General features: G+C 45.1%; 2 protein-coding genes across 2 annotated transcripts in view; one reads left to right on the forward strand and one right to left on the reverse strand.

Annotated features, from left to right (window-relative positions):
- Positions 1–1,392: 1,392 nt before the first annotated feature.
- Ubfd1 (ubiquitin family domain containing 1) lies at positions 1,393–17,295 on the reverse strand. Its single transcript, XM_005351132.3, has 7 exons — positions 17,037–17,295; positions 16,537–16,851; positions 15,328–15,536; positions 11,937–12,002; positions 11,689–11,794; positions 7,473–7,555; positions 1,393–5,069 (listed from the first exon to the last, which is right to left on the reverse strand). Exons 1-7 carry the CDS (start codon positions 17,059–17,061, stop codon positions 4,959–4,961), a joined length of 915 nt encoding a protein of 304 aa, XP_005351189.1. The 5' UTR covers positions 17,062–17,295; the 3' UTR covers positions 1,393–4,958.
- A 169-nt stretch (positions 17,296–17,464) lies between these two features.
- The window catches only part of Ears2 (glutamyl-tRNA synthetase 2, mitochondrial), a 26,455-nt gene continuing 21,659 nt past the window's right edge, over positions 17,465–22,260 (forward strand). Inside the window, exons 1-2 of the mRNA XM_005351133.3 lie at positions 17,465–17,621; positions 21,417–21,572. Coding sequence (XP_005351190.1) covers positions 17,483–17,621; positions 21,417–21,572 — 295 coding nt within the window. The 5' untranslated portion in view covers positions 17,465–17,482. The remainder of the gene's footprint in view (positions 17,622–21,416; positions 21,573–22,260) is intronic.

Here is a 22,260-nt window from a genome sequence, read left to right on the forward strand (position 1 = left end):
GTCAGAAAAATAACAAAGAATTTAGATAAGGGCAGAAGGCATAAAAATGAGAAGTTTGAAAATTAGTGGAAAGGTTGGGTGAACAAGAAAGTTGGAGAAAAAGCAAGACAGGTTGAAAATAAAAATGGCCCTGGTGAACTATGTCAAATAGACATGGCTAGGGGAGCGAGAGGAAAGAAAAGCAGCCTTGGCAGTTGTGTGGCAGAGGTCTCACAGCAGGAAGCATCTCACACTTCTCAGCTGGCTTTGGCTCAAGTAAAAGTGGGAAGAGACCCGTCTCTAGCTCTGAGGACTGTCTGTTTGTAGGGTCTCTACTGTGGAAACAGCTGTTAGCCAGATCTTGAAGAATCTATAGGTGGGCTGGCAAGATGGCTCTGTGGCTTATCCGGTTGCCAAGCCTTTCCATCCTGGAAACTACATGGCAGGAGGGAAGAACCAACTTCCAAAAGCTTCCTCTAATCTCCACATGTGATATGTGTGCACACACAAAACTGTAATAAAACTCTTAATAGAAATCTAAGACGGTGAAGCTGGACATTACAGCACATGCCTATAGTCCTTTAGGAGGGTAAGGTGGGAGAATCCTGAGTTCCAGGCCAGCCTACATATACCACCTAGCAAGACCCTATCTTAAGAAAGAAAGAAAAAAGGAAACTACTTTTCAGTGTTGCTTCAGAAGTAGGAGGTATTAGAAAAATAGAAAAATGGGAGACCAGAACCGTCAGGAATACTTGCCCAATGGAGGGAAGGGAAAAATGTCTAACATGAGAGTGACCGAGTGGACTATGCCACATCCTGACAAACTGTCATCCTTAATGCCAAGAATTCTGGTCTTACCCTATTCTGGAAATAGTTTTCTTCCTCCTCCTCTCTGTATAGCATGTGGCTCCTCTCTGTTTCCACTGTTTTTGTTTTGGGGTTTTTTGTTTTGTTTTGTTTTGTTAAAAAACCTGTCTTTGCAGGCTGGTAGTGATGGTACATGACTTTAATCCCAGCACTTGGGAGGCAAAGGCAGGCAGATCTCTGTTTGTTCGAGGCCAGCCTGGTCTATAGAGCGAGTTCCAGGACAGGCTCCAAATTTACACAGAGAAATCTGTTTAAAAAAAAAAAAAAAAACAAAAAAAGCCAGAGAGGCAGCTTCCCCTAACTGGAGGCATGCATGGTGGAGGGCTGCCCTAGCAAAAGAATAGCTGATTAGCAAGCTTGTTAGTCTGATATTTCAGACTCAATCACATCTCTTTGCCATCTGTTTTAGAAAATAAACTTGTATATATTACTCAGAATCATACAAGTCAGACCACAGCTGACAGAGGACAACTCTGGGCCCTGTTCTAAATGTTGCTAGTCCCAAGAACAGATTAGGCGCATGAAGAATTGGAAGGAAAGAGACGCAATTAATTATCAAACTTTAATTGATAGACTAATCTTACAGGATAAACAATAAGACAGCTAGTCAAGATTACACATTAAAAAAAAAAATCCAGCAGCGCAAATCTAATAGACTAAATACGTTCATCTCCTCCCAAACAGGCATTTTTGATTTAAAAACAAACAAGAACAGAATGTACACCACAAGGAAACAGTACTTACATATTGTCAGATATCTCTGCAGAACTCTGTAGGAAAGGTAAAGAAGGTTCTCAGCCACCAAGAAAGCAGAACCACCCAGCCTGGCAGATAAATCCACCAGCAAACCAGAGGGCTCCTGGCCACTGTGACTTCAAAAAGGTTTCCAGGCCTATGAAGAAGGAAATGGGCCTGATCTGAAGACAAAGGGGCCATCCTTTTCCAAGAGAACAGGGTTGAACAGTAGCAAGGAGCAAGAGAAAGTTGGCTCCCTCAGTAGATGTGTGGAAAGAAAGCCTGACATCGGAATTTATTTATCCATCCCTTCCCTTCTTGGCTCCTGGCAAAAAAAAAAAAAAGGGTGGCCAACTGCAAGAGCTCATAATGCTCCTCCAGGCACATTAAAGAAGAAGAATTTCCTTCTGGGTGAGGCATGGCAACTTTTCTGAGACGTGGCAATGGAGCAAAGTTAATCTCTTTGGCCCTCAGAAGAGAAAGCAGCAATAAGGAGCTACTTAGGCCTTACCAGGCCCCTACTATATCCACAAGATGCTATGAAAGTGCATCCTTGCTCAGTCAAACCTAACCCAAGAGCCAAAGCTATCTGCAAGGCCCACTATAGATTAAGTATCTCACAAAGGTCCTGCAAATCTTGAGTCTGAGTGCTCTGAGCTGAGGGACCCAGGCTCAGCAGTGGTTACGTAGTCACATTTTTTCTGCCCAATAGCCTCAGGGAGGAAAAGGAAGGCATGATGTCTATGAGGACAATCCTGCAGAAGGGCTACCAGTACCACCTATAGACGGGAGAGCAGCCTGTTGAGTGGCTACATGATGACAAGCCCAGGGGATGCCTCGTCATGAGTAGGACTCCTCCAGCTAGCTTCATGTAATGCCACCAGAAGCCTTTTGAAGAGCTCCCTGCATGCCCTCTTATCTGACAGTGAAGGAATTGTGCAGAAATAATCCTGAGGAAAAAACACTGTGATGCTACCTAGCGGGAAGAGAATTTCAATTTGCTCACACAGATTTCGTCAGTATACTCCACATGGTAGAAATATATAGACTGCTCAAGGGACTGAGTGACAAAATAGCAAATACTGCTGTGACCCAGACAGATCTGAACACTTATTCCCAGGGCTTCTGGCGCAGCCTTCTGTGCTGACAGGATCAGGAGCCACAGCTCAAGCTCTGGAAAGCAATACTCAAAACAGCTCCATACGAAAAGGTGTCATTTACATTATTTATAGAGAATATCTCCAAGTAAGGAAAAAGCACCATTGTACTAAAAATAAAAAGGCTCACAGAGGCTTTGGTCCTCTTGAAATGACACCAGCCTGCGTGAGAAGCAGTTTGGCTCTTGGGCAGCAGGGGGACAACAGCAGGGCACGTGTACTAGGAGGAGAGAAGGCAGAGAGCACTGGGACCCTCACAGAAAATAGGGGGCTGGCAGAAGGGGCCTCAGAGCTAAGGTGGGGACACACAGGTCAGCTCAGAGACCAAAACTGGGTGTGTGGCATTGTCAGACAAGTCTCAAGGACAGGGACATTGGCATACAAATGACAGTATTCAAGCCAAGAAGATGTTCTACCTGCCACTTGGTCACTTCCTTGATAGACCTGCCAAGTGCAGGAGGAGGCTGGGACAAGGAGCAAAATGTACTTTCTCCAGGGACTGCAGGCCAACAAGAACAGAAAATCCACAATTACCACTGAGATGCTGAAACACAGGCAGTTTCTTGGACGCTGAATTTTGCATACGTTACTTACACGCCCAAAAAGCAGAGTAGGTTTTCCTGTCCAGATGCATAACTTGGCACTGAATACACCACAAAAAGCAAGAGTCTGTCTATGTGGGCTGGATTCCCAAACTACAGCTTAGAAGGGAAGGGCATAAATATCGTCATTAACTGGCTCACAAGGAATAGTCATCTTAGGCGAATACATGCGAATACATTTCACAGGATGAAGGCGGGTAACAGCTTAAGATTCCAAAATGTGAAGCTGGAAAGGTTTCTCACCAAACCTTACTATGAGAGCCTGCAACCAGTGAGAGGAGAATTGCAAAGACGGCAGCAGAAAAACAGCAAACGGCACAAAGGGAATCATCCACCAAGAGACTGTCCCTCATTTCAGTCAGTCAAGGCTTACGGAGAAGACAGCAGTTCACATGTACAAACAACATCAGGGCTAAAACCAGGAGAGCAAGCTGGTCCTAAAAGCAATTTATCCCATCTCTGTTGTTGGAATACCACTGGCCGACCCACTGGGCCAGAGGTCTTCCGTGAGAAAGGCAGCATCTCTGAACCTGGGATAAAGGACACTTGAACTGAACGCATGAGCAGAGGACCAAATGGAGAAGCATAATTCAAACAACCACTGGACTGCTTAAGGAGTTCCAGGAAGCTTCCCAAGAAAGAAAGTGTGTGATCTGAGGCCATATGGCGAGCTGGCTCCTCAGAGCTGGGGGCCTTGGAGCAGCAAGTCCCAGGTTGTGGTGATAGGCAGAGTTTCAAACCCAAGCTCAAGAAAGGCTGTCAACAACAAAACCAGCAGTGGAACTCCCCGGAACAGGGGTCCAGAGGGTAAGACGTGTACACAGGACTCAAGTGAGAGATACTCTGCTGCTCAACGAATACCCCAGGAAGGTGGGAGCCCCTACACCGAGACCACCAGTTGTTATTCCCATGTGTATTCCCAAGCAGCAGCAGCAGCAGCACATGGGAGAGAGCCTGGCAAGGAGGTGAAGATGAGGTACCAAAAGAGAAACTGGCATCTTTGGGTTTAAAACAAAATCATAGGAAGTGCGAAACATTAAAAAGAAAATCTCTGAATCAATGAGCACACACACACAAAAAAATATGGCTTACTAAACACCCCCATTTTGCATACGATTTTAATACTAAAGAAAAAAACCCAACTCATTCAATGCAGTCCAATCCAAATGTCTGCAACCAAAGACATCTGAAGATTTCAGCTGAAATCACTTCTAAGAACAAGACAAAACAAAACAAAAAAAGAAAGAAAAAGAACAAAGAAAACAACCACAAAGCTTTTGATTATTCCCTCTCAGCATACTGGCAGATATACTCTCAAACACACTTAAGAGTATTCCACACATGTTCGAAACTTGGATTTATTAATTTCCACCATACTGACTTTAAAAATGGTAAGCTGACTGCAAGAAAGGGAACCGGTGATTTTAAGTTCAAATTAAGCTAATGGTGAAAGTACATCACCTCTGGCTTCAGTCACCACATCACCTCAGATTGAATAGAGATTTTTTTTTGTGTGTGAACAAAGTCCCAGAACTCTGCAATCCAGGGATGCTGCAGACCTCTCCCGGCAATGTCCTTCACTTTGGGTCAGTCTCCTGGGCCAGAGGTGAAAGTGCTTTCAAAAATACTGCCACTTGCCCAGCACAGTGTCTTTGATTGCATCCACATATTGAGTTGGAACCCAGTACACCCAGTAGTAAGAGGCTTCCGTGGGGCCCAACTGAAACGCCTGCAAGGGAAAAGGAAAAACCAAGCGATGCTTCAGAAGAGGGTGACCAAGCAGGCAGAACAACAGACGCAGGAGGGAAGGGCGCAAACTGATTAAAAAGGGAAGAAAAACAAAAGCAAATTGTGTACATTTCTCCTATACTTAAAAAAAGGGGAGGGTGAAAGGGCAAGTGGGGAGGAGAAAGTTCAGTTCAGCACAGCCAACTCTAAGGCAGTAGTTTGCAAACCTCAGCACACATCAGAACTATCTGAAAGACTTGCAAAAATAGATTGCAGGCTCCAGGCCCTGGGTTTTAGTTTGGGAGCCCTGAGGCAAAGCCCAAAACACTTTTAGCAAGCTCCCAGGTAATTTCAACATTACTGGTCCAGAGGCCATAGTTTGAGGACTGCTGCCCTAGAAAACATGTCACTCACACATAGGAAGCAGGTATGAATGTCTAAAGTGCACTGTTTGAAATGTTAAAATCTTGACAGTAATGTACACACCCACCAGTATGGAAGGGTACCCATAATTCAGAGTGGTGTGGCCTAGTCATACAAACACTGGAGTCTTTTATTAAGATATGAATAGATCCTTTCGATCTAGAGTTATGACAGATCACAATGCCAACATCAAGTTGCAGAAGGGTAGATACCATGATGCTATTTATGAAAACTGAGAAAACACAACACAGTACACCATTTTGTTCATGGACATATGTATAAACAAAAGCAATGACAGATGAAGAACACACATGATAGCTTACAATAATGGGGAGGGGAGGGGAAGACAATGGGGACAACATCACTGTTGGTAAAAAATTTTTATTTAAGAGATTTAAAACAAGTTACAAAATGTTTACAACTATAGTATTTTGGTGATGGATATACGGGTTATGGTATAAAATGTAAGATGTATCCTTTTCTGTATCTTTGAAACATAACCCTAAAAATGAAAGAGCATTGTGAACTGTGACACACTACTCTAGTAGACAAATGACATCTAGAAGAGGAAAGCAAATCTTTCATGAGGACAAGGGTAAAAGTGCTATTTAATGGCATAAGTAAATATATAAATAAAAAAGACTGAGGGGACTGCTGAATCCACTTTTTGCCTAAAATGACTTCAGAACATTGTAACTAAATTCTAAATAATTATTCATGGAAACAAATTCCTTAGGCAATGTCTAATGTGGTCCATTCACCCTATCTGCTTCCCCATCACCAGGCTGCCTGGAAAACAGAATTTGCAAGGCCCACAGTGTCAAACTGTTCAAATGTTTCAAAAGGGAGTGAAAGGGTCAGGCTAAAATTATCAGTATCAACTTTTAAAGTAGAAAAATAATTGAGCAGGCAAAACCAATTTGTCTGCTATCTTGTTTTATATATTACAGAGAATATTACAGGCAGTAGAGGCTGCCTGATGGCCCCAAAGGAAGCCCCAGTATGTTCTCATCACCGCCAAGAAATTCCAAAGAGCCTGTGTCCAGCGACTACAGTTCCATTGCCTTGACTTCGGCACCATCCAGCTGACCCTGAGCAGGCAGGACACACCAGCTATGCAGCCCATTGTATCCTAAGTCCCTTTCGCTGACTGCCCTAGAACAAGTAGATTGTCCAACGTATCTCTGTGCCATGGACTTGGTACTCCTACCTATAGTTTAAACACCTAGCTGCTCATGGAGGTGGGGGGCAATATGGCAGCATCACGATAGGCTAGATACTGGAAAACAAAACAAAACAAAACAAAACAAAAAACTGCCCCCTGGAGGAGAACAGCAGGCACACCCACCCTCGAACTGTTGCAAGCCCAGGTTAGGTGCCTCTTGTAGCAACTTTGGAATCTAGGCAGGTAAACTTCACTTGTAGAGTTGCCCATTTTATCAGCTCACTAAACTGCCTGCTTTGTTCTAGACAAACTGATGAGCTCCATACAGAGCAAGCGTGCCCTGGGCCCCATATCCCAAAGGGCTCCCAGCCATGTGGGCACATGCTGGGCATGGCAGACCACTACAGGAGAGACTTCTGGTATCTTCACAGCCCCATGGCTAAGGTGATGTTCTCTTTTATAAGCAAGACAAAACTTAAAATGAAAGTCCAAAAGCCATTCCAATTCATTTTCCTGGCCTAAAAACAAAGTATAACAAATAAGAGGGAGACAGAAGAGATTTCTAAAAAGGAGAGGAGAAAACATACCCTCCTTTGGACTACTGGGAGAGTATAAAAGAAAAACAAAAAAGCAAACAAACAAACAAACAACAAAAAACCCATAACTGGGAACTCAACTCTAAGTAGACAAGAAAACATAAGGATCTCCACAGTCTCCTGAAGACTGCTTACTTTTCAGTTGGCAATGCCCTGTTAGAAATCCACTCCCTTCAAGAGGAAGCAGGAGCAGACGGCCAGGCAGGCTGAGGCTACTCACCATCATGTGGTAGTCTTCGTGTCCTTCGATAGGTTCACTAACCACATTTTTAATGGAGCCCATGGGCAGTTTCTCAGTCCGCTCTAGGTTTAAAGAAGGACAGCAGTTACTCAAAGGTCTACCTACCCCAACTCCACCTTGGCCACAGCAATTCCTCCCACACTAGGGCTGGTTGGATATATAGTAACTTAGGTGGCAGGTACCACACCCTCTAGGGATGAGGGACAGCATCTTCTGACCGATGCACCTACAGCCTGGAAGGGAGCTAGGAAATCTGGAGCATCAAATGGAAAACAGGGTTCAGTGGCGGTGGAGTAAAAGTGTCAGGGCACATTTACCCATCTTATTAGTAGTTTTCAAGTCTGATGATTAAAAAACACCTCACCATTTTGCTTTCATAACCCAAACCTGGAATTGGCTAAGGTTTTGTTTTTTGGTTTTTTTTTTTTTTGAGACAGGGTTTTCTGTGGTTTTGGAGCCTGTCCTGGAACTAGCTCTTGTAGACCAGGCTGGTCTCGAACTCACAGAGATCCGTCTGCCTCTGCCTCCCAAGTGCTGGGATTAAAGGCGTGCGTCACCACCGCCCGGCTTGGCTAAGGTTTTGAACACCTGAAAAAGGCAAAGTCAAGAAGCCCACGACAAAGAAGCAACAGGAGGGAAGAAGCTTCCAAGGCTATTTATTGCCTGTGCCAAAACTTCCAAACCCTACATAAACGGTAACTGTGGTGGTCTCTCAAAAACATTTATGCCCTCACCTGATTAACACTGGAAACACCAATGATCACTGGGGCAGAGACCATTTTACAAGTTTAAGGATGGCAGGAAAGAGGAGGCAACCATGAAGCAGGCCTTCAGTGAGATGAGGCACCTGTAGCAGACAAGTGTAATGGTGATGAGGCAGGGAATCTTTGCCACAGGAATAACCCAGGAAGCACCAGATACCTGAGGTACAGGCAGGCATTGTCATAACACTGTTAAATCAAGGTGGAAAAGACTCCTTAGAGCTTAAGAAAAAAAGATCTTAAATACAGATAAATAAACAACTAGGTTATCAAATGGAACTAGAAATTTGAGAGTCGTGGGCTCTGGTTTTACCAGTTACTTTAAGTATTGTACTTCCATAGGCCTTGACTTCTGAAAACTGGGAATGGGGAGAAGGGGCCTGAATATCTACTTCATGGCTCTAAAACAGCAGCCACACACAGGCAAGAACAGCGGCATACTTAAGATTGAGACTATTCAAATACTTTCCATCTTTTCTGACTTTTTCTCAAATTCCAAAGGCTGGACAATGCAAACACCACACAGCTGATAATGGAAATCAACTAAGCTTTGACTGTCCTACAAGTATGGCGCAGCAGCTGACTACAAGCCTAGCATGCTGTCCTGTGCAGCTCCATGGTGTCACCCTGCTTCTTCCTACACAGACAACAGTTTGTTGTGTGTGGCAGTCTTGAGAGTCCCTTACTCAGCAAAGTACTCATAGAGAGGCCAGTTAGCTGCTGGGACATTCACTTTACAGCAGCTTCTTGCTGAACTAAAAACAAGCCAATGGCTTTTAGCCAATTCCCAGAGCAAGCTGTGCTTCCCCAAGTCCCTTTGATGCTAGGTGACAAAACTCCTGGGGACCTAAGAAAAACACTTACCCACCCTCTGGGCTACTAAGGAGGTAGCCCATTGATAAGGAAAAGTTTAGCTCAGAATGAACAGCTCAGGTTATCAACCATGAAAGGTACAAGGAGTTCATGGCCATGTTCCTTAAATACAGCAATTGAAGGAGTTCTCAAACAGCTCAAATCTCAGTGCATCAGGAAATTGCTAGAGCTCTGCCCTCACACTAAAGCAGGAGGCCAGCTGCTTCCAGAAGCTTAAATAAAATCTCTGAACCAGGCATGATAGTTCATGCCTACCTAAATCTGGTACTCTTGAAGCTGGAGTGGGAGAATCACCAAAAGTCTGAGGCCAGGTTAAGCTATAGTTTCCTCAAAAACATCAAACAACATACACAACTTCATGGGAAAAACTATCCCAAACCACTTGCGTGCACCTACCCTCCTGGACACGATGGCCTTCCAAGACCAGCCTGTGCAACTGCTCTCAATGTGGGCTGCCAGCAAGCAGAGATACCCAGCTACAGAGGAGAGCCATATGCATCAGCAAGAAACTCAGTAGTGGAAGATGAGGCAAGATCACCAAGAAAACCCAGGCAGGGCTGCTACTCACTGGCAAAGAATATGACAGGCTCTCTTGAATAGCATGTTCGAGCAAAGCCTTCAAAAGCCATTGGAAAACTAGAGAAACCTTTTAAAACTTAGAGAATTTGGTCTGACCACGCAGTTAAGAGTTGGCTATAAAATAAACAATATAGCTAGCTATCAGAAAAATGAGAAAACTCACTTTCAACACTTCAGTCATTTTTAAGACTCCCTAGGGTTGAAACAGTGATCTGTGTTCTAGATTCATGGTTCAGATAATAAAAACCACACCCCCAAGCCGGGCGATGGTGGCGCACGCCTTTAATCCCAGCACTGGGAGGCAGACGGATCTCTGTGAGTTCAAGACCAGCCTGATCTACAGAGCTAGTTCCAGGACAGGCTCCAAAGCCACAGAGAAACCCTGTCTCGAAAAACCAAAAAAAAGAAAAAAAGAAAAGAAAACCACACCCCCCATCACCCTGCCCAAGTTTTATTTTTGTAAAACTTGATTCCATTTTCTGCAACCTGCCCTTGGAAACAAGTCTCTGATGATGAGACCACTATTCTCCTTTTTGGCATGTACCTCAAACACTGAACACCTACAGTGCTGGCCACAAACAGGTGAATTAGGCACGTTCAGGTACCTCCAGGAATCTAATGGGGACAGACAGTCAGAGAGCAGTGAGTGCTCTAGGGACATAAACAGAGTGCTCGAGGAGCACAAGCAACTCAAAGGAACAAAAGTTCAGTGGAGGGCTAGGGAGATGTAAGGAAGGCTTCATTAGGAAAGGGCATCTTGGGGGTTGGGGGACTTGGAAGACTATTAATCCCACGGACTGAGGAGAAGACATTCCAGGATAGGGCCCAGCAAAGACAAGAATTCTGCAAAATATGAGCTGGATAATTCAAGCACGTGCCTCAAGTACACAAGGCTGACAGAGTGGGCCGAGGACTTAGAATGGGGTATGATGACACATCTGAAGCAGGTCTGGAAGAACTAATGGTTTACAGGTATAGGAAACAGACAAAAAGCAGTACAGCAATGAAGACCAAAGTTGACAGCGGGGCCAGGTAGACAGAAACTTGCTCCTAATACAACTTTTCAAAACAGGCTAGTAGCCTTTAGCAGTAGCTAAAGGGACATAGGGCAATTCTGGAGTGTTACCAATAAGATTTGGCAACTAGCTGGGAGTGATGGTGCATGCACTTAATCCCAGTACTCAGAGACAGAGGCAGGCAGATGTGAGTTTGAGGCTAACCTGGTCTACAGAGCAAGTTCCAGGATAGCCTGAATTATATAAAGAAGTACTACATAAAAAAAGATAACTAAATAAATAAAATTCGGTAGGCCTCAAGGAAAGGTTGAGTAGAAATGGTCAGAAATACTTCCCAGAAACAGCAAGGCTGAACCAGATACTGTGGGCAGGCAGAGTGTTACTGACATGGGATGAGGATGTATATAAAGGGCAATCAACAAGCAAAGGGGGAAATTCTAGGTGGCAATTAGGGAAATTTCACTTTTAGAATCAAACTGACCAATAGGGAGGGACCACATAGGCACCACGAGCAAAGCTAACTAAAATTAGATGGGGCCATGGGGATTGTGGTGAATACCACTGCTTAGTCACAGCTACTCAATGCCTCATAAAGAGTGCAGGCTCCAGTGGCCAGATCTTCTCCCCATTAGTTTCAGAGAAATCTGATTTGTATAAACTACGTATATATCCATTAAACCCTTGCTTAAGGACCAGATTTAGGTCATATATTCGGATCTCTTGGTTTATATATTAACTTAAGGGCCAAATGTGAAGGATTGTCTCTGAGATCAGACTGAAAAGAAAGAAAGGAATGGGGCCAACCAAGAGGCAAGCATATAAAGACACAACCAAAAGCTATGAAGACACAAAGCATGATGAGAGGGGCTCCAAATGAAAGGCAGAATCACAGTCAGGAGCCACTGCTGTTGGGTGCTAGAAGCAGGCAGGATGCCGGGATGCCAAAGAGGCTGAGAACTAGAGTACCTTTAGTGCCGATCCACAGCTGGTCTTGCTCTAGCTTAAAGGTGAGTCTCACTTTCCCTCCAGACTTATTATACATGCCAGACAAGGGTACTGTTGGCAGGCGCTCCTGGAGGCACAAGAACACAGTGAGAAAGGGAGGGGCAGTAGGACAGAGAGAGGGAAATGAGACAGAACTTTAGGCCATGACTATAGGAATCTTAGACTGTGGAACCAAATTCTTCAAGGGTTCAAAAATCAGGCCAGCTTACCTGGGCACCCTTAACAGATGGCATCACATCTTCAGGCTTTCCTTTGTCCAACACTTTCCTGTGTTGCTACAATGTAAGTCAGAACAAAGAGGAAGAAAATAAGACATAAGACACTCTACTACATTTGAGCCAGGTTTCTATCTTTGAATAGAGAGAAAGAAGCAGCCTAAATGTTTGTTGGATAACAGATCCCTTAACACTGAAGAGCAAATGTGTTCAAGGGAGTTTATATTGATAATGAAATGTTCCTTTACTTGGGCTAGCTAGCCACTGGTCGCTGACTTATAAGCACTTTATATGTGACTAGCAACATAAAGAAGTAACTTCTCATTTTTATTTAAGATTAACTATCCACACATAGCTACCATATTAGACATAAAAGTTTCACAGACTAAGTAGGAGTTTAGGGTTACTAATTCAATGTTTTACTCCCATCTCACCCATGAAAAACCTAATCATTAAGTTAACAGACAAAAAAAAGAGAGCAACATCTGCATTTTTCAACTCCAAAGAAACTACACACTGCCTATATAGGTATAAATGCCAAGCAGGATCATTTCTCCATTATTATGGAGAGCCAGACTATGGCAGAAGTCTTCCTCTGCCCCACCATCAATCCAGTCACAAAGAATACCCAAGGAATCACATTTTTGAAAACAGAAATGCCGACTCCCCCATGCCTTCCCAGGAAGAAGCGTCCAAGCTCACTCCTCCTGCTTTCTATCTCAGAACTCGCGTTCCAAACTCATAGTCCCTAAATGCCTTCGTCTCATCTCTGTTACATCTGTGGTTTCACAGGTACAGCAGCTGCTTGCTAAGGCTGGAACTATAGGCCTTATAGTTCCAATAAATGGGCCAAGGGTAAAACTCAGTGAGATGCAGCACCCACAGGCAAGGAGCCGACTCCAGCCTTCACTGGTATAGCAGGACCCCGTGGCAGGGATGGTTAGCAAAGGGCTGCTGCTGACATCAGCCTCAGATTCCGGAACACGCTCATCAAAAGCCTCAGGAGGTCGTGCTATGCCTCGTAACCAGTAGCATCACCAAAGCAAAGCAGTACAGACTGGAAGTATATTTGAGTCATGCCTTATAAGCACCTTTGGGAGAATCGTCCCTGAACAGTGGTAAACAGTTTTAAGCCTGTTAAGCTACCATTAGTAACCCCAAACCTGTATTTACAAGGCAAGTTATGCACTAAGGATGTGACAGGAGAAAATACTCACATTTCCTTATAAATGTGGCAAGGGAAGACAAAAAATACCAATGACCTCAATGGCTTACAGGAAATTAGGACCCCATATTTAGGGATGAAAATGGGTCATATAAATATTTACTTCTAGATGATAATTCAACCTTACAACAGTTATCTAAATAGAGGTGATGCTCTGCAGAAGAGCATGTGTTGTATGTATAGAAAAGGTCCCAGGTTCAATCCCCAGCACCAAATACAACAGAAAACAAATACCCTATAAAAAGGTGTTTTGAACTTCAGAGTATTGGAGATTTTGTAAAGATAAAAGTTTTAAGACACGTTAGATAATATTCTCTATGGTATCTGGGGTAGTAACTTATAACCGAACAATACTTCTTTCAAGCATATTAGTATTTCCATCAAAAAATGTTAAAAGGAGCTGGAGAGATTGCTCAGAGGTTAAGAGCACTGGTTGTTTTTCCAGAGGTCCTGAGTTCAATTCCTAGCAACCACAGGGTGGCTCACAACCATCTATAATGGAATCCAATGTCCTCCTCTGGCGAGCAGAGGAACATGTAGACAGAGCACTAATAAATAAATCTTTTAAAAAATATTTTTTAGCCGGGTGGTGGTGGTGCACGCCTTTAATCCCTGCACTCGGGACGCAGAGGCAGGCGGATCTCTGGGAGTTCGAGGTCAGCCTAGTCTATAATAGCTAGTTCTGGGACCAGCACAAAAGCTACAGAGAAACCTTGTCTTGAAAAACAAAACAAAACAATACAAGAGCTATTTCCAGGAAAGGCTCCAAAGCTACAGAGAAACCCTGTCTCGAAAAACCAAATAAATAAAGAAATAAAAATAAAAAATAGGGCTGGAGAGACGGCTCAGTGGTTAAGAGCACTGCCTGCTCTTCCAAAGGTCCCGAGTTCAATTCCCAGCAACCAAATGGTGGCGCACAACCATCTGTAATGAGGTGTGGTGCCCTCTTCTGGCCTTCAGGTATATACACAAACAAAACATTGTACACATAATAATTATTTAAAAAGAAAAAAAGAAAAAATATTTTTTAAAAAGTGTAACTGTCCCAACACTTGTTCAATTTTGCTACCAAAATTTTAAAAATACTCACTTTTGATTATGAAGGAAACATGGATTGTAAGTGTCTAACACAAAACCATCTTTCTCCCATGGTTGGAACTATGTCTGTAGTGTGTGGCCCTATAATTAATGTTGGTTCATTCAAGTCAGTTTTACTCTGGTCAGGACTAGTGGGTAGCTCAGTGTAGAGTTCTTGCCTACTATTGTGCACAAGACTCTAGGTCCAGTCCTCCGCACCGTGTACACAAAACACACACCTATAAACAGGCATGATGGCACACGCCCACAAACTCAGCACCAGGGAGACAGAGACAAGAAAACTGTACAAAGTCCAGGCCAACTTAGTATCCAGATCAAGCTTCAGGCCAGTCAGGGCTAAGAAGTGAAACCCTGCCTCAAAGAACAAGCAGAAAAATGAGTAAGAGAGGTAATATAAAACGCAGGCTATTAGCCGGGCGGTGGTGGCACACGCCTTTAATCCCAGCACTAGGGAGGCAGAGGCAGGCGGATCTCTGTGAGTTCGAGACCAGCCTGGTCTACAAGAGCTAGTTCCAGGACAGGCTCTAAAACCACAGAGAAACCCTGTCTCAAAAAACCACAAAAAACAAAAAAAACACAGGCTATGTCATGAAGGGCCACAATAAACACACAACAAAAAAACGTCAATATCTTCTTCTTCAGTTTGGTTTGGGTTCCTGAAATGGTCAGTTTTAGGAGAACCTCTGAAATCTCTTGACTTCCATACCTATCCAGAAGTGGGCTTTTTGAACTTGAGAAGACACCTGTAAAGAATAAGGGCTTCATTCTAACGCTGGTCATCTTCTCTGGCACGAAATAAAAGGAACCCACACCTGGTTCCACCTGCTAACTCGCTGAAGTCTCCCTTCACAAAGGCCTTATCCTAAAGCAAGGAAGACTAAGGTACACTAACCAGCCAGATGACAAAGTTGCAAATTTCAGGTAGCTGTCAACTCCACTGCTGCACCCAACTGCTCCATAAATGTCCATCATGGGCCCTGTCCAAAAAGCATCTTATTCTAGGGAGAATGTAACCAGCCTCCAACTTCCCAGGACCAACAAGAAAGTCTACAATGCACTCACCTTCTGCCTACAGAGGGGCTCCTTCTTGTTCTCTTCAGCCTTGGCGTCCTGCTGGGCAGCATCTTTGGGGGTGTTTACTGCTAAAACATCATTTATAGTAGAGCCAACCACCATGATCTTGGCTCCACTGGTCACTTTTATTTCTCTCAACGTTTTATCTTCAGGAACAAGTCCCTTATACATGACCTTCTGCATGGCGGGTGGGAGACCTTGACAAAAAGTGGAAGGTAGGGAAAGGAATAAGCAGGAAATGCATGGACCATCATGCTTCTGTAACGAAACAGGAAGTGAACACTGGCTCCATCAGCTAGCAGCTTTTTGAACTTGGGGGAATTTGACCAGCAGGATATTTGGTTGCTAAGACTTGGTCCTTCTAGTAGACTTAGGGTATTTAGAATTATTCAACATGTCTTCGTTATCATTCCTTCCAAGTCACTCCTCAGCCTTATTCTCACCTAGATACTGAGAATGTCCAAGCATCAGGGACACAGCAGTCAGTAAGTTACTTTCCTATGGCATTTACAGGCTACATGGGAATAGCTTAAGAAAGAAGTAATTTTATTTATTTGATTTTGGTTTTTCGAGACAGAGTTTCTCTGTGGCTTTGGAGCCTGTCCTGGAACTAGCTCTTGTAGACCAGGCTGGCCTCGAACTCCCAGAGATCCGCCTGTCTCTGCCTCCCTAGTGCTGGGATTAAAGGCGTGCGCCACCACCGCCCGGCAAGAAGTAATTTTAAATAGCAAATCAATACAGAGTGACCAAATATGAATAATTGTGAAGGGCCACCATGACTGTCAGTCAATATTAATGTTTCAGGAACTTCCCCTATGAAACTTACCTATCTGCTAAAAATAAATCTAGACCCACTCAGAATCTCTACAGTTAGTGCCCAGGAGCTGTGAATTTAATAAATGCCATGGGAGATTTTCACTATCCTTAGTAGTCCAACATTAGTTAGAAGGCTGAGCCTAATAATTCGGTTTAAGGTTTGTATCTCTGCTCCACCACTTGGTAGCTCTCTATCATCACGGGTCCAGTTTTCCCTCTGTGATTAATAAAAGACATGCAAATACTGACTTCAGAAAACTGCAGCGAGGGTAGCGGGAGTCCATGCAAGGAAAACACAGCAGTTCTAGCACGACGTAAGCAATACGGACTAGAAGGTGGGGGTGGGGGATGGAGGCAGTTGGTTGTCAGCTCCTAGAATACCTGTAATGGAGTGAATTTTCTGCTTTAGCTCGGAACCCGTGCTGTCCAACGGGACCTTCACGTCGTGCTTAGTCTTGTTCCAAATTATCTTCAGCTCCACCAGCTCCCTGCCCGCACCGCCGCCTGCGTCCTCGCCGTTGCTGACCGAGGCCTGAGCCACAGGGTCCCCAGGGGGCTGGGCAGGGGCCGGCTGCAGGCTGCCTCGCGCGTCGCAGGAGTCCTCGGCCGCCGCCCCCGCCGCTGCTTCGTCCTCCACGCAATTGAGGGGCCGTGCGGGCTCCTCGGTGGGCACAGCCTCAGCCTCCGTGTCCATGCCTGTAAAGGGGTTAAGAGGGTGGGCGCTCGCCGCGGGCCGGGCCTGCGACGAGAATGAACACGGGCGCCACTGCACCGTCGCTGCTGCGCCACCTCCTCCCTCTAGGGCCAGTTCCCGTTCCCCGATCCCCGCAGCGCCGGCAGCTCTTCAGCCGCCGACCGACAGCCTTCCCCTCCGCACTCACCATCCGGGGCTCCGGCCGCCGCCATGATGATTGTGTACAACACCCACCGCGCCCGCAGGGGCCGCCGGGAAGAAGCGAGCTGGCTGAGATTGGCCCCCGCTACAGCCCCTAATTTCACTCAGCCTGGCCGGAAACAGGTGGAGGTTTCTATGGAGACCCGCCTCCTCCGCTTCCCCGGCCGGCCCCTGCCACGCTTTAGCATTCCCGCAGCCGAGGGGGCGGGTCTGGGAAACGGCCCGCTCCCTGCGCGTCGTCCCCTAGCGGCGGTGCACCGTCCCAGCTGTTCAGAGGGGAGTGGGCGGCCCAGATCGGAGGCCTGCGCCTTTAAGTGGGCGGGGCCGTTCGCGCTGTGGCGGAAGTTGATTGGTGGGAATGCGCTTCCCCGCCCCCCCCCAGCCGCGCGGAAGTGACGCTCGAAGAAGCCCACGTGTGTGTTTCTATTTCACATGGCGGCGTTCCTCCAGAGGCTTCCGCGGGCCGGGCCTCGCGCGGCGGCCGTAGGCCACCGCGTGGGACGGCGAGACGCCAGTCTGGGCCCAGATCCCGGGGCCACGGTGCGAGTTCGCTTCGCTCCCAGCCCCACAGGTAATCCTGGCGGACGTGACGCCCGCGCCGCAGCCCACCGGTCTGTCCCCGCCCCCGAACGTTCCAGAACCAGTCCCTTCCGGTGTCTGCGCGACCCCATTTTACAGAGACGGAAATGGAGGACTAAGATCTGAAGTGATTCAGGTTCCTGAAAGTTCCTTTGTTATAATGTCTCGGTTATTTTTTGTGTAGTGCGTATAAACTGTGCCAAGCCCTATGCGCTAGAATGCAGTGGTCATTGAAAAGTTAGGGTTCCTGCTTTGAAGAATCTGTCATTCTCGTGACCACGACATGCACTTACAAGAAAAATCTTAGGGTTAGATATGTCATTTTGGAAATGAAGTGGAATAGGGTGCCTTAGAAGACATTGCTGAAGAATTAACGTTTGAGTTGAGAACCACATGTTAAGGAGACCTGCTTGAAGCCTAAGAGCAAAATGGCGCAGTGGCCCGGGTTTATTACTGCTGGAAGCTTAGCAAGCCAAGGGAAATCAGGCCAGTGTATAGCCTGTTAGAAATACTGTCCTGTCGTCTTGCTGGATGGTGGAGCACACGCCTTTAATCCCAACACCTGGAAGGTAGAGCTAGGCGGATCTCGAGGCCAGCCTGGTCTACAGTGTTCCGGGACTGCCAGGGCTACAAAAGACCAAAATGAGAGAAACATTGTCGTCACTTACCCTCCGCACCACACGTTCCCAACCCTCCTTTAGCTCAAGTCACCTTCCACCCACTTGACACTGCACATTCCAGACCCAAGGTCAGCAGAAAAAGATCACAGGGACGGAGTCCCAGCTGCGCAGGAATGACATTTTGCTTCTGGGCAGGTGGTATAAATCGTGGAACTTTTTTAAACTCTGTGTGGCTGAAGCCCCAATTCTTAGTTACCAGTTGTAATTCTGTATTTAAGACTAACATAAATGAAACTACTAGGGAAAAAACGAGTATCTGGAAACCAGACAAAACAAAAGCTCCTTTCTTTTTGTTAGTCTCAGTGGACGTCAAATGGCTTATGAAATGGATGCAAGTTTCTAAACCTCAACTTTCCGTTTCTGTGCTTACCTACTGTGAGCGTGCACTGGATGTGAAGAGGCACTCGTGTAGGTCACCAAGGCCTGGCATTTTCTGCATACGTCTATCTAGAGGTTTTTTTTGTTGTTTTTTGTTTTTTTTTTTTTCGAGATAGGGTTTCTCTGTTGCTTTGGAGCCTGTCCTGGAACTAACTTTTGTAGACCAGGCTGGCTTTGAACTTACAGAGATCCGCCTACCTCTGCCTCCCAGAGTGCTGGGATGAAAGGTGTGCGCCACCACCACCGAGCCTATATTTCTGTTTTTGGCCATTCCTAGATGTGTCATTTTGGCAATGTTCTCTGCTTTGTTTATGTCCTAGTTTTGCTACTTGTCAAGTAGGGCTAATAATAGTTCTTGACTGATGGTCTTGAGCCAGTGTAGCTGAGCCACTCAGCAAGATCTGCTATGCGAAGTAGCCTTCACTTCAATTCTTTGCTGACTTCATTTTCATTTCTTTGCTGACTGGCAGGAAAAACCCAAATGAGCAGGAGTTGTCAATCAGTATAGATCACTGTGATAGTTAAAATTAGTTGAAGGTATATCAAAAAAAATTAATTGAAGGTGTACATTTTTTTTTGTTCTGGCTGTTTTAATTTGGAAACAGCTCACTGTGTTGCCCGTTGGCCTAGAACTCACTGTGAAGATCATGCTGGCACTGAACTTGCAGCAATCTTCCTGTCTCTGCCTTCCAGATACTAGAGTTACAGGTGTGAGCCACCAGACCTGGCTTAAAGTTCTGCTTTGGTCAACATTTAGGTATCATAGCAACCTAATGATAAAGAAGAATCCGGGTGTTTTTGTTGAGTTGTGACAGGAACTTACTGCATCCCTGGCTGGCCTGGAACTTGCTGTGTAGACCAGGCTGTTGGCTCACTTACACAGATCACCCGCTTCTGCCTCCAAAGCGGTTAAGAGGAAAGGTTTATGCCACCAGATCCAGCCTGACTTTTTTTTTTAAGCCTACTGACATCAGCAAATTGAAACTTGTGAAAGCTAAGTAAATTCCCAAAGGTTAGGAATTTTTTTTTTCCAGACGGGATTCCTCTGCAGCTTTGGAGCCTGTCCTGGAACTAGCTCTGTAGACCAGGCTGGCCTTGAACTCACAGAGATCTGCCTGCCTCTGCCTCCTGAGTGCTGGGATGAAAAAGGCGCGTGCCCCCGACAGGAATTTCTTAATGGTAGACTGAAAATTCTTTTTTAAATTTCATGTATGGTGTATTTGTGTTTTCATGTGGGTATGAGAGTCACCAAAATTGGCTGGCTAGTGAACTCTAGGAATCTGCCTGTTTCCCACTGCCAGCGCAGGACTTACCAGCTGGATGTTTGGCTTTTATGTAGAGTTAGGGTTAGCTGTGGATCCAAACTCAGGTTGTCATGCTTGTGCAGCAGGCACTTTATTGACTCGAGCCACTTAGCTAGCCCCTAAATGTAGAATTTGAACCCTGTCTTGAAATTCCCGACACTCAGTTCTACAGGAAACTACTTGTTTTGTGGGTTTGCTGAAAGTCTCACATAGAACATTTCCTGTCTGATGGTGCCTTCGTACCTGGAGATGCAGATGAGGTCGTTATAAATGTACATGGCCTGACTGTGGAGATCCAGGACCCTGGCCTGAACCAAAGAAAGGAGTGGAAAGGGGAAATGACCAACCTGGGAAAATTTGAAACTTTTAGTCAGTAACAGTACTTTCAAAGTTTAAACTCCAACAAAGGGAAATATCGTGAAATCAAAAGTTACTTTTGATCATAATTACTTTTTTGTTGTTGTTTTTCAAGACATAGTTTTGCTGTAGCTTTGGAGCCTGTCCTGGAACTATCTCTTGTAGACCAGGCTGGCCTCGAACTCAGAGATCCTCCTACCTCTGCCTCCTAAGTGCTGGAATTAAAGGCGTGTGCAACCACCACCTGGCTTATTACAATTACTTATAACTAGTGCTTATGGTGATAATCTCAAGTAGGAAAAATGCAGATTACATGATGTGATTAAGTATGATATGTAGAGTATATATGAAAATATTTTTAAAATAGGATTTAGATGTGTTATTAACATGCAATTAGCCTTCTTCCTCCCTGGAATATATCAGTAGATTTATGTAATGTAAATGCTAGTGTGATCTGGCCTCTGAATAGTTTTCAAACAGATAATAAATGCTGTTTCTCCTTCTGGTGAAACTTGGCCTTGAGGCAAATGTCAAAATTGAGTGCTAAAGGCACTCAGGAAGAGTTGGAGCATTTTTATGTGGTGACAAGCTCCTGGACCTGACCCGTGGGTATTTTTCCATTCCCAAGATGAAGGACTAGATGGAGTCAACTACCCTGACCTTTACTTTTTCTTTTCTGTTGTTATTAAGATTTATTTATTTTATGTTACATTATGAGTAATTTGTCTACATGTGTGTATATGTACCATTTCTATATGGTACCTGCTAAGGTCTGAAGATGGTGTTGGATCCACTGGAACTAGATTACAGATCGTTATGAGCCACCATGTAGATGCTGGGTAGTGAACCTGGGTTCTGGAGGAGCATCCAGTGCTTGTAGCCATTAGGCCTTCTCTCCATCCCCACTGTGTCCTTTTCAGTGACAGTCTGGTTATCAACCAAAGAAATAGGACAGTCACAGCCATTTCTTGGTCTTGAAACTTCATTGGGACATTCTTATTTGCATTTCAGTTGAGGCCTGTTATCTAGTCTTTTCCCTGTCCTGTCTGACCTCTTCTCTTCTGCCAGGCTTCTTGCACCTGGGTGGCCTCCGTACCGCTCTCTACAACTACATCTTTGCCAAGAAGCACCAGGGGAGCTTCATTCTGAGACTGGAGGACACTGATCAGAGCCGACTGGTACCAAGGGCAGCAGAGAACATTGAGGACATGCTGGAGTGGGCAGGTGAGGCTGGCAAGGAAAGAGTCTCTGAGGAGGAACAGGAAAAGAAGAAAGCTGTGGGTCTTCTCTGTGCCTTCAAGGTAGAGAATAAGAACTCAGGGAAAACAGATAAATCTGCACAGTCTGGGGTGGTGGATGTTCCCTGTAAAAAACTGACAAGACTCCCCGAAGCCAAGCTCTACAGCTGTTGTGGAATACCTTCTCTTATCCCAGTTGTTTAAGTGCATTCCCCGAGAGGTCAGGGCAGGAAACAGGTTCACGGGGAATGAATGGCGTGTGGTGAACGTGAAGTGGGGTCTCCTGAAAAGGATACAGTGCCTATGAGCACCAGCTCCTGCTCCCAAGAGAATGTGACCTCAAATTGTCCAACTTTATAGTTCCAAGAAGAACTAGAAAGCTGAAGTATATAGAATGTATGTATATATGTAGATACGTAGATCAGGTTCCTCTATGTAGCCCTGACTGTCCTGAAACTCACTATGTAGACCAGGCTAGCCTTGAACTCAGAGATTTGTCTGCCTCTCCCTCCTGAGTGCTGGAATTAAAGTTGACATTTGCCACCATGCCCAGCTGAACGCCCCATTTTTTTCTTTTTTTTTTAAGTACCTTTTTTTTTGTCTTCTCCCTAACTCTTTTTTTTTTAAGAAAATATTTATTTATTTATTTATTTATTTATTTATTTAATTTATTA

The sequence above is a fragment of the Microtus ochrogaster genome, chromosome 8 (assembly GCF_000317375.1).
Source record: "Microtus ochrogaster isolate Prairie Vole_2 chromosome 8, MicOch1.0, whole genome shotgun sequence".
Classification (NCBI taxonomy): Eukaryota; Metazoa; Chordata; class Mammalia; order Rodentia; family Cricetidae; genus Microtus; species Microtus ochrogaster.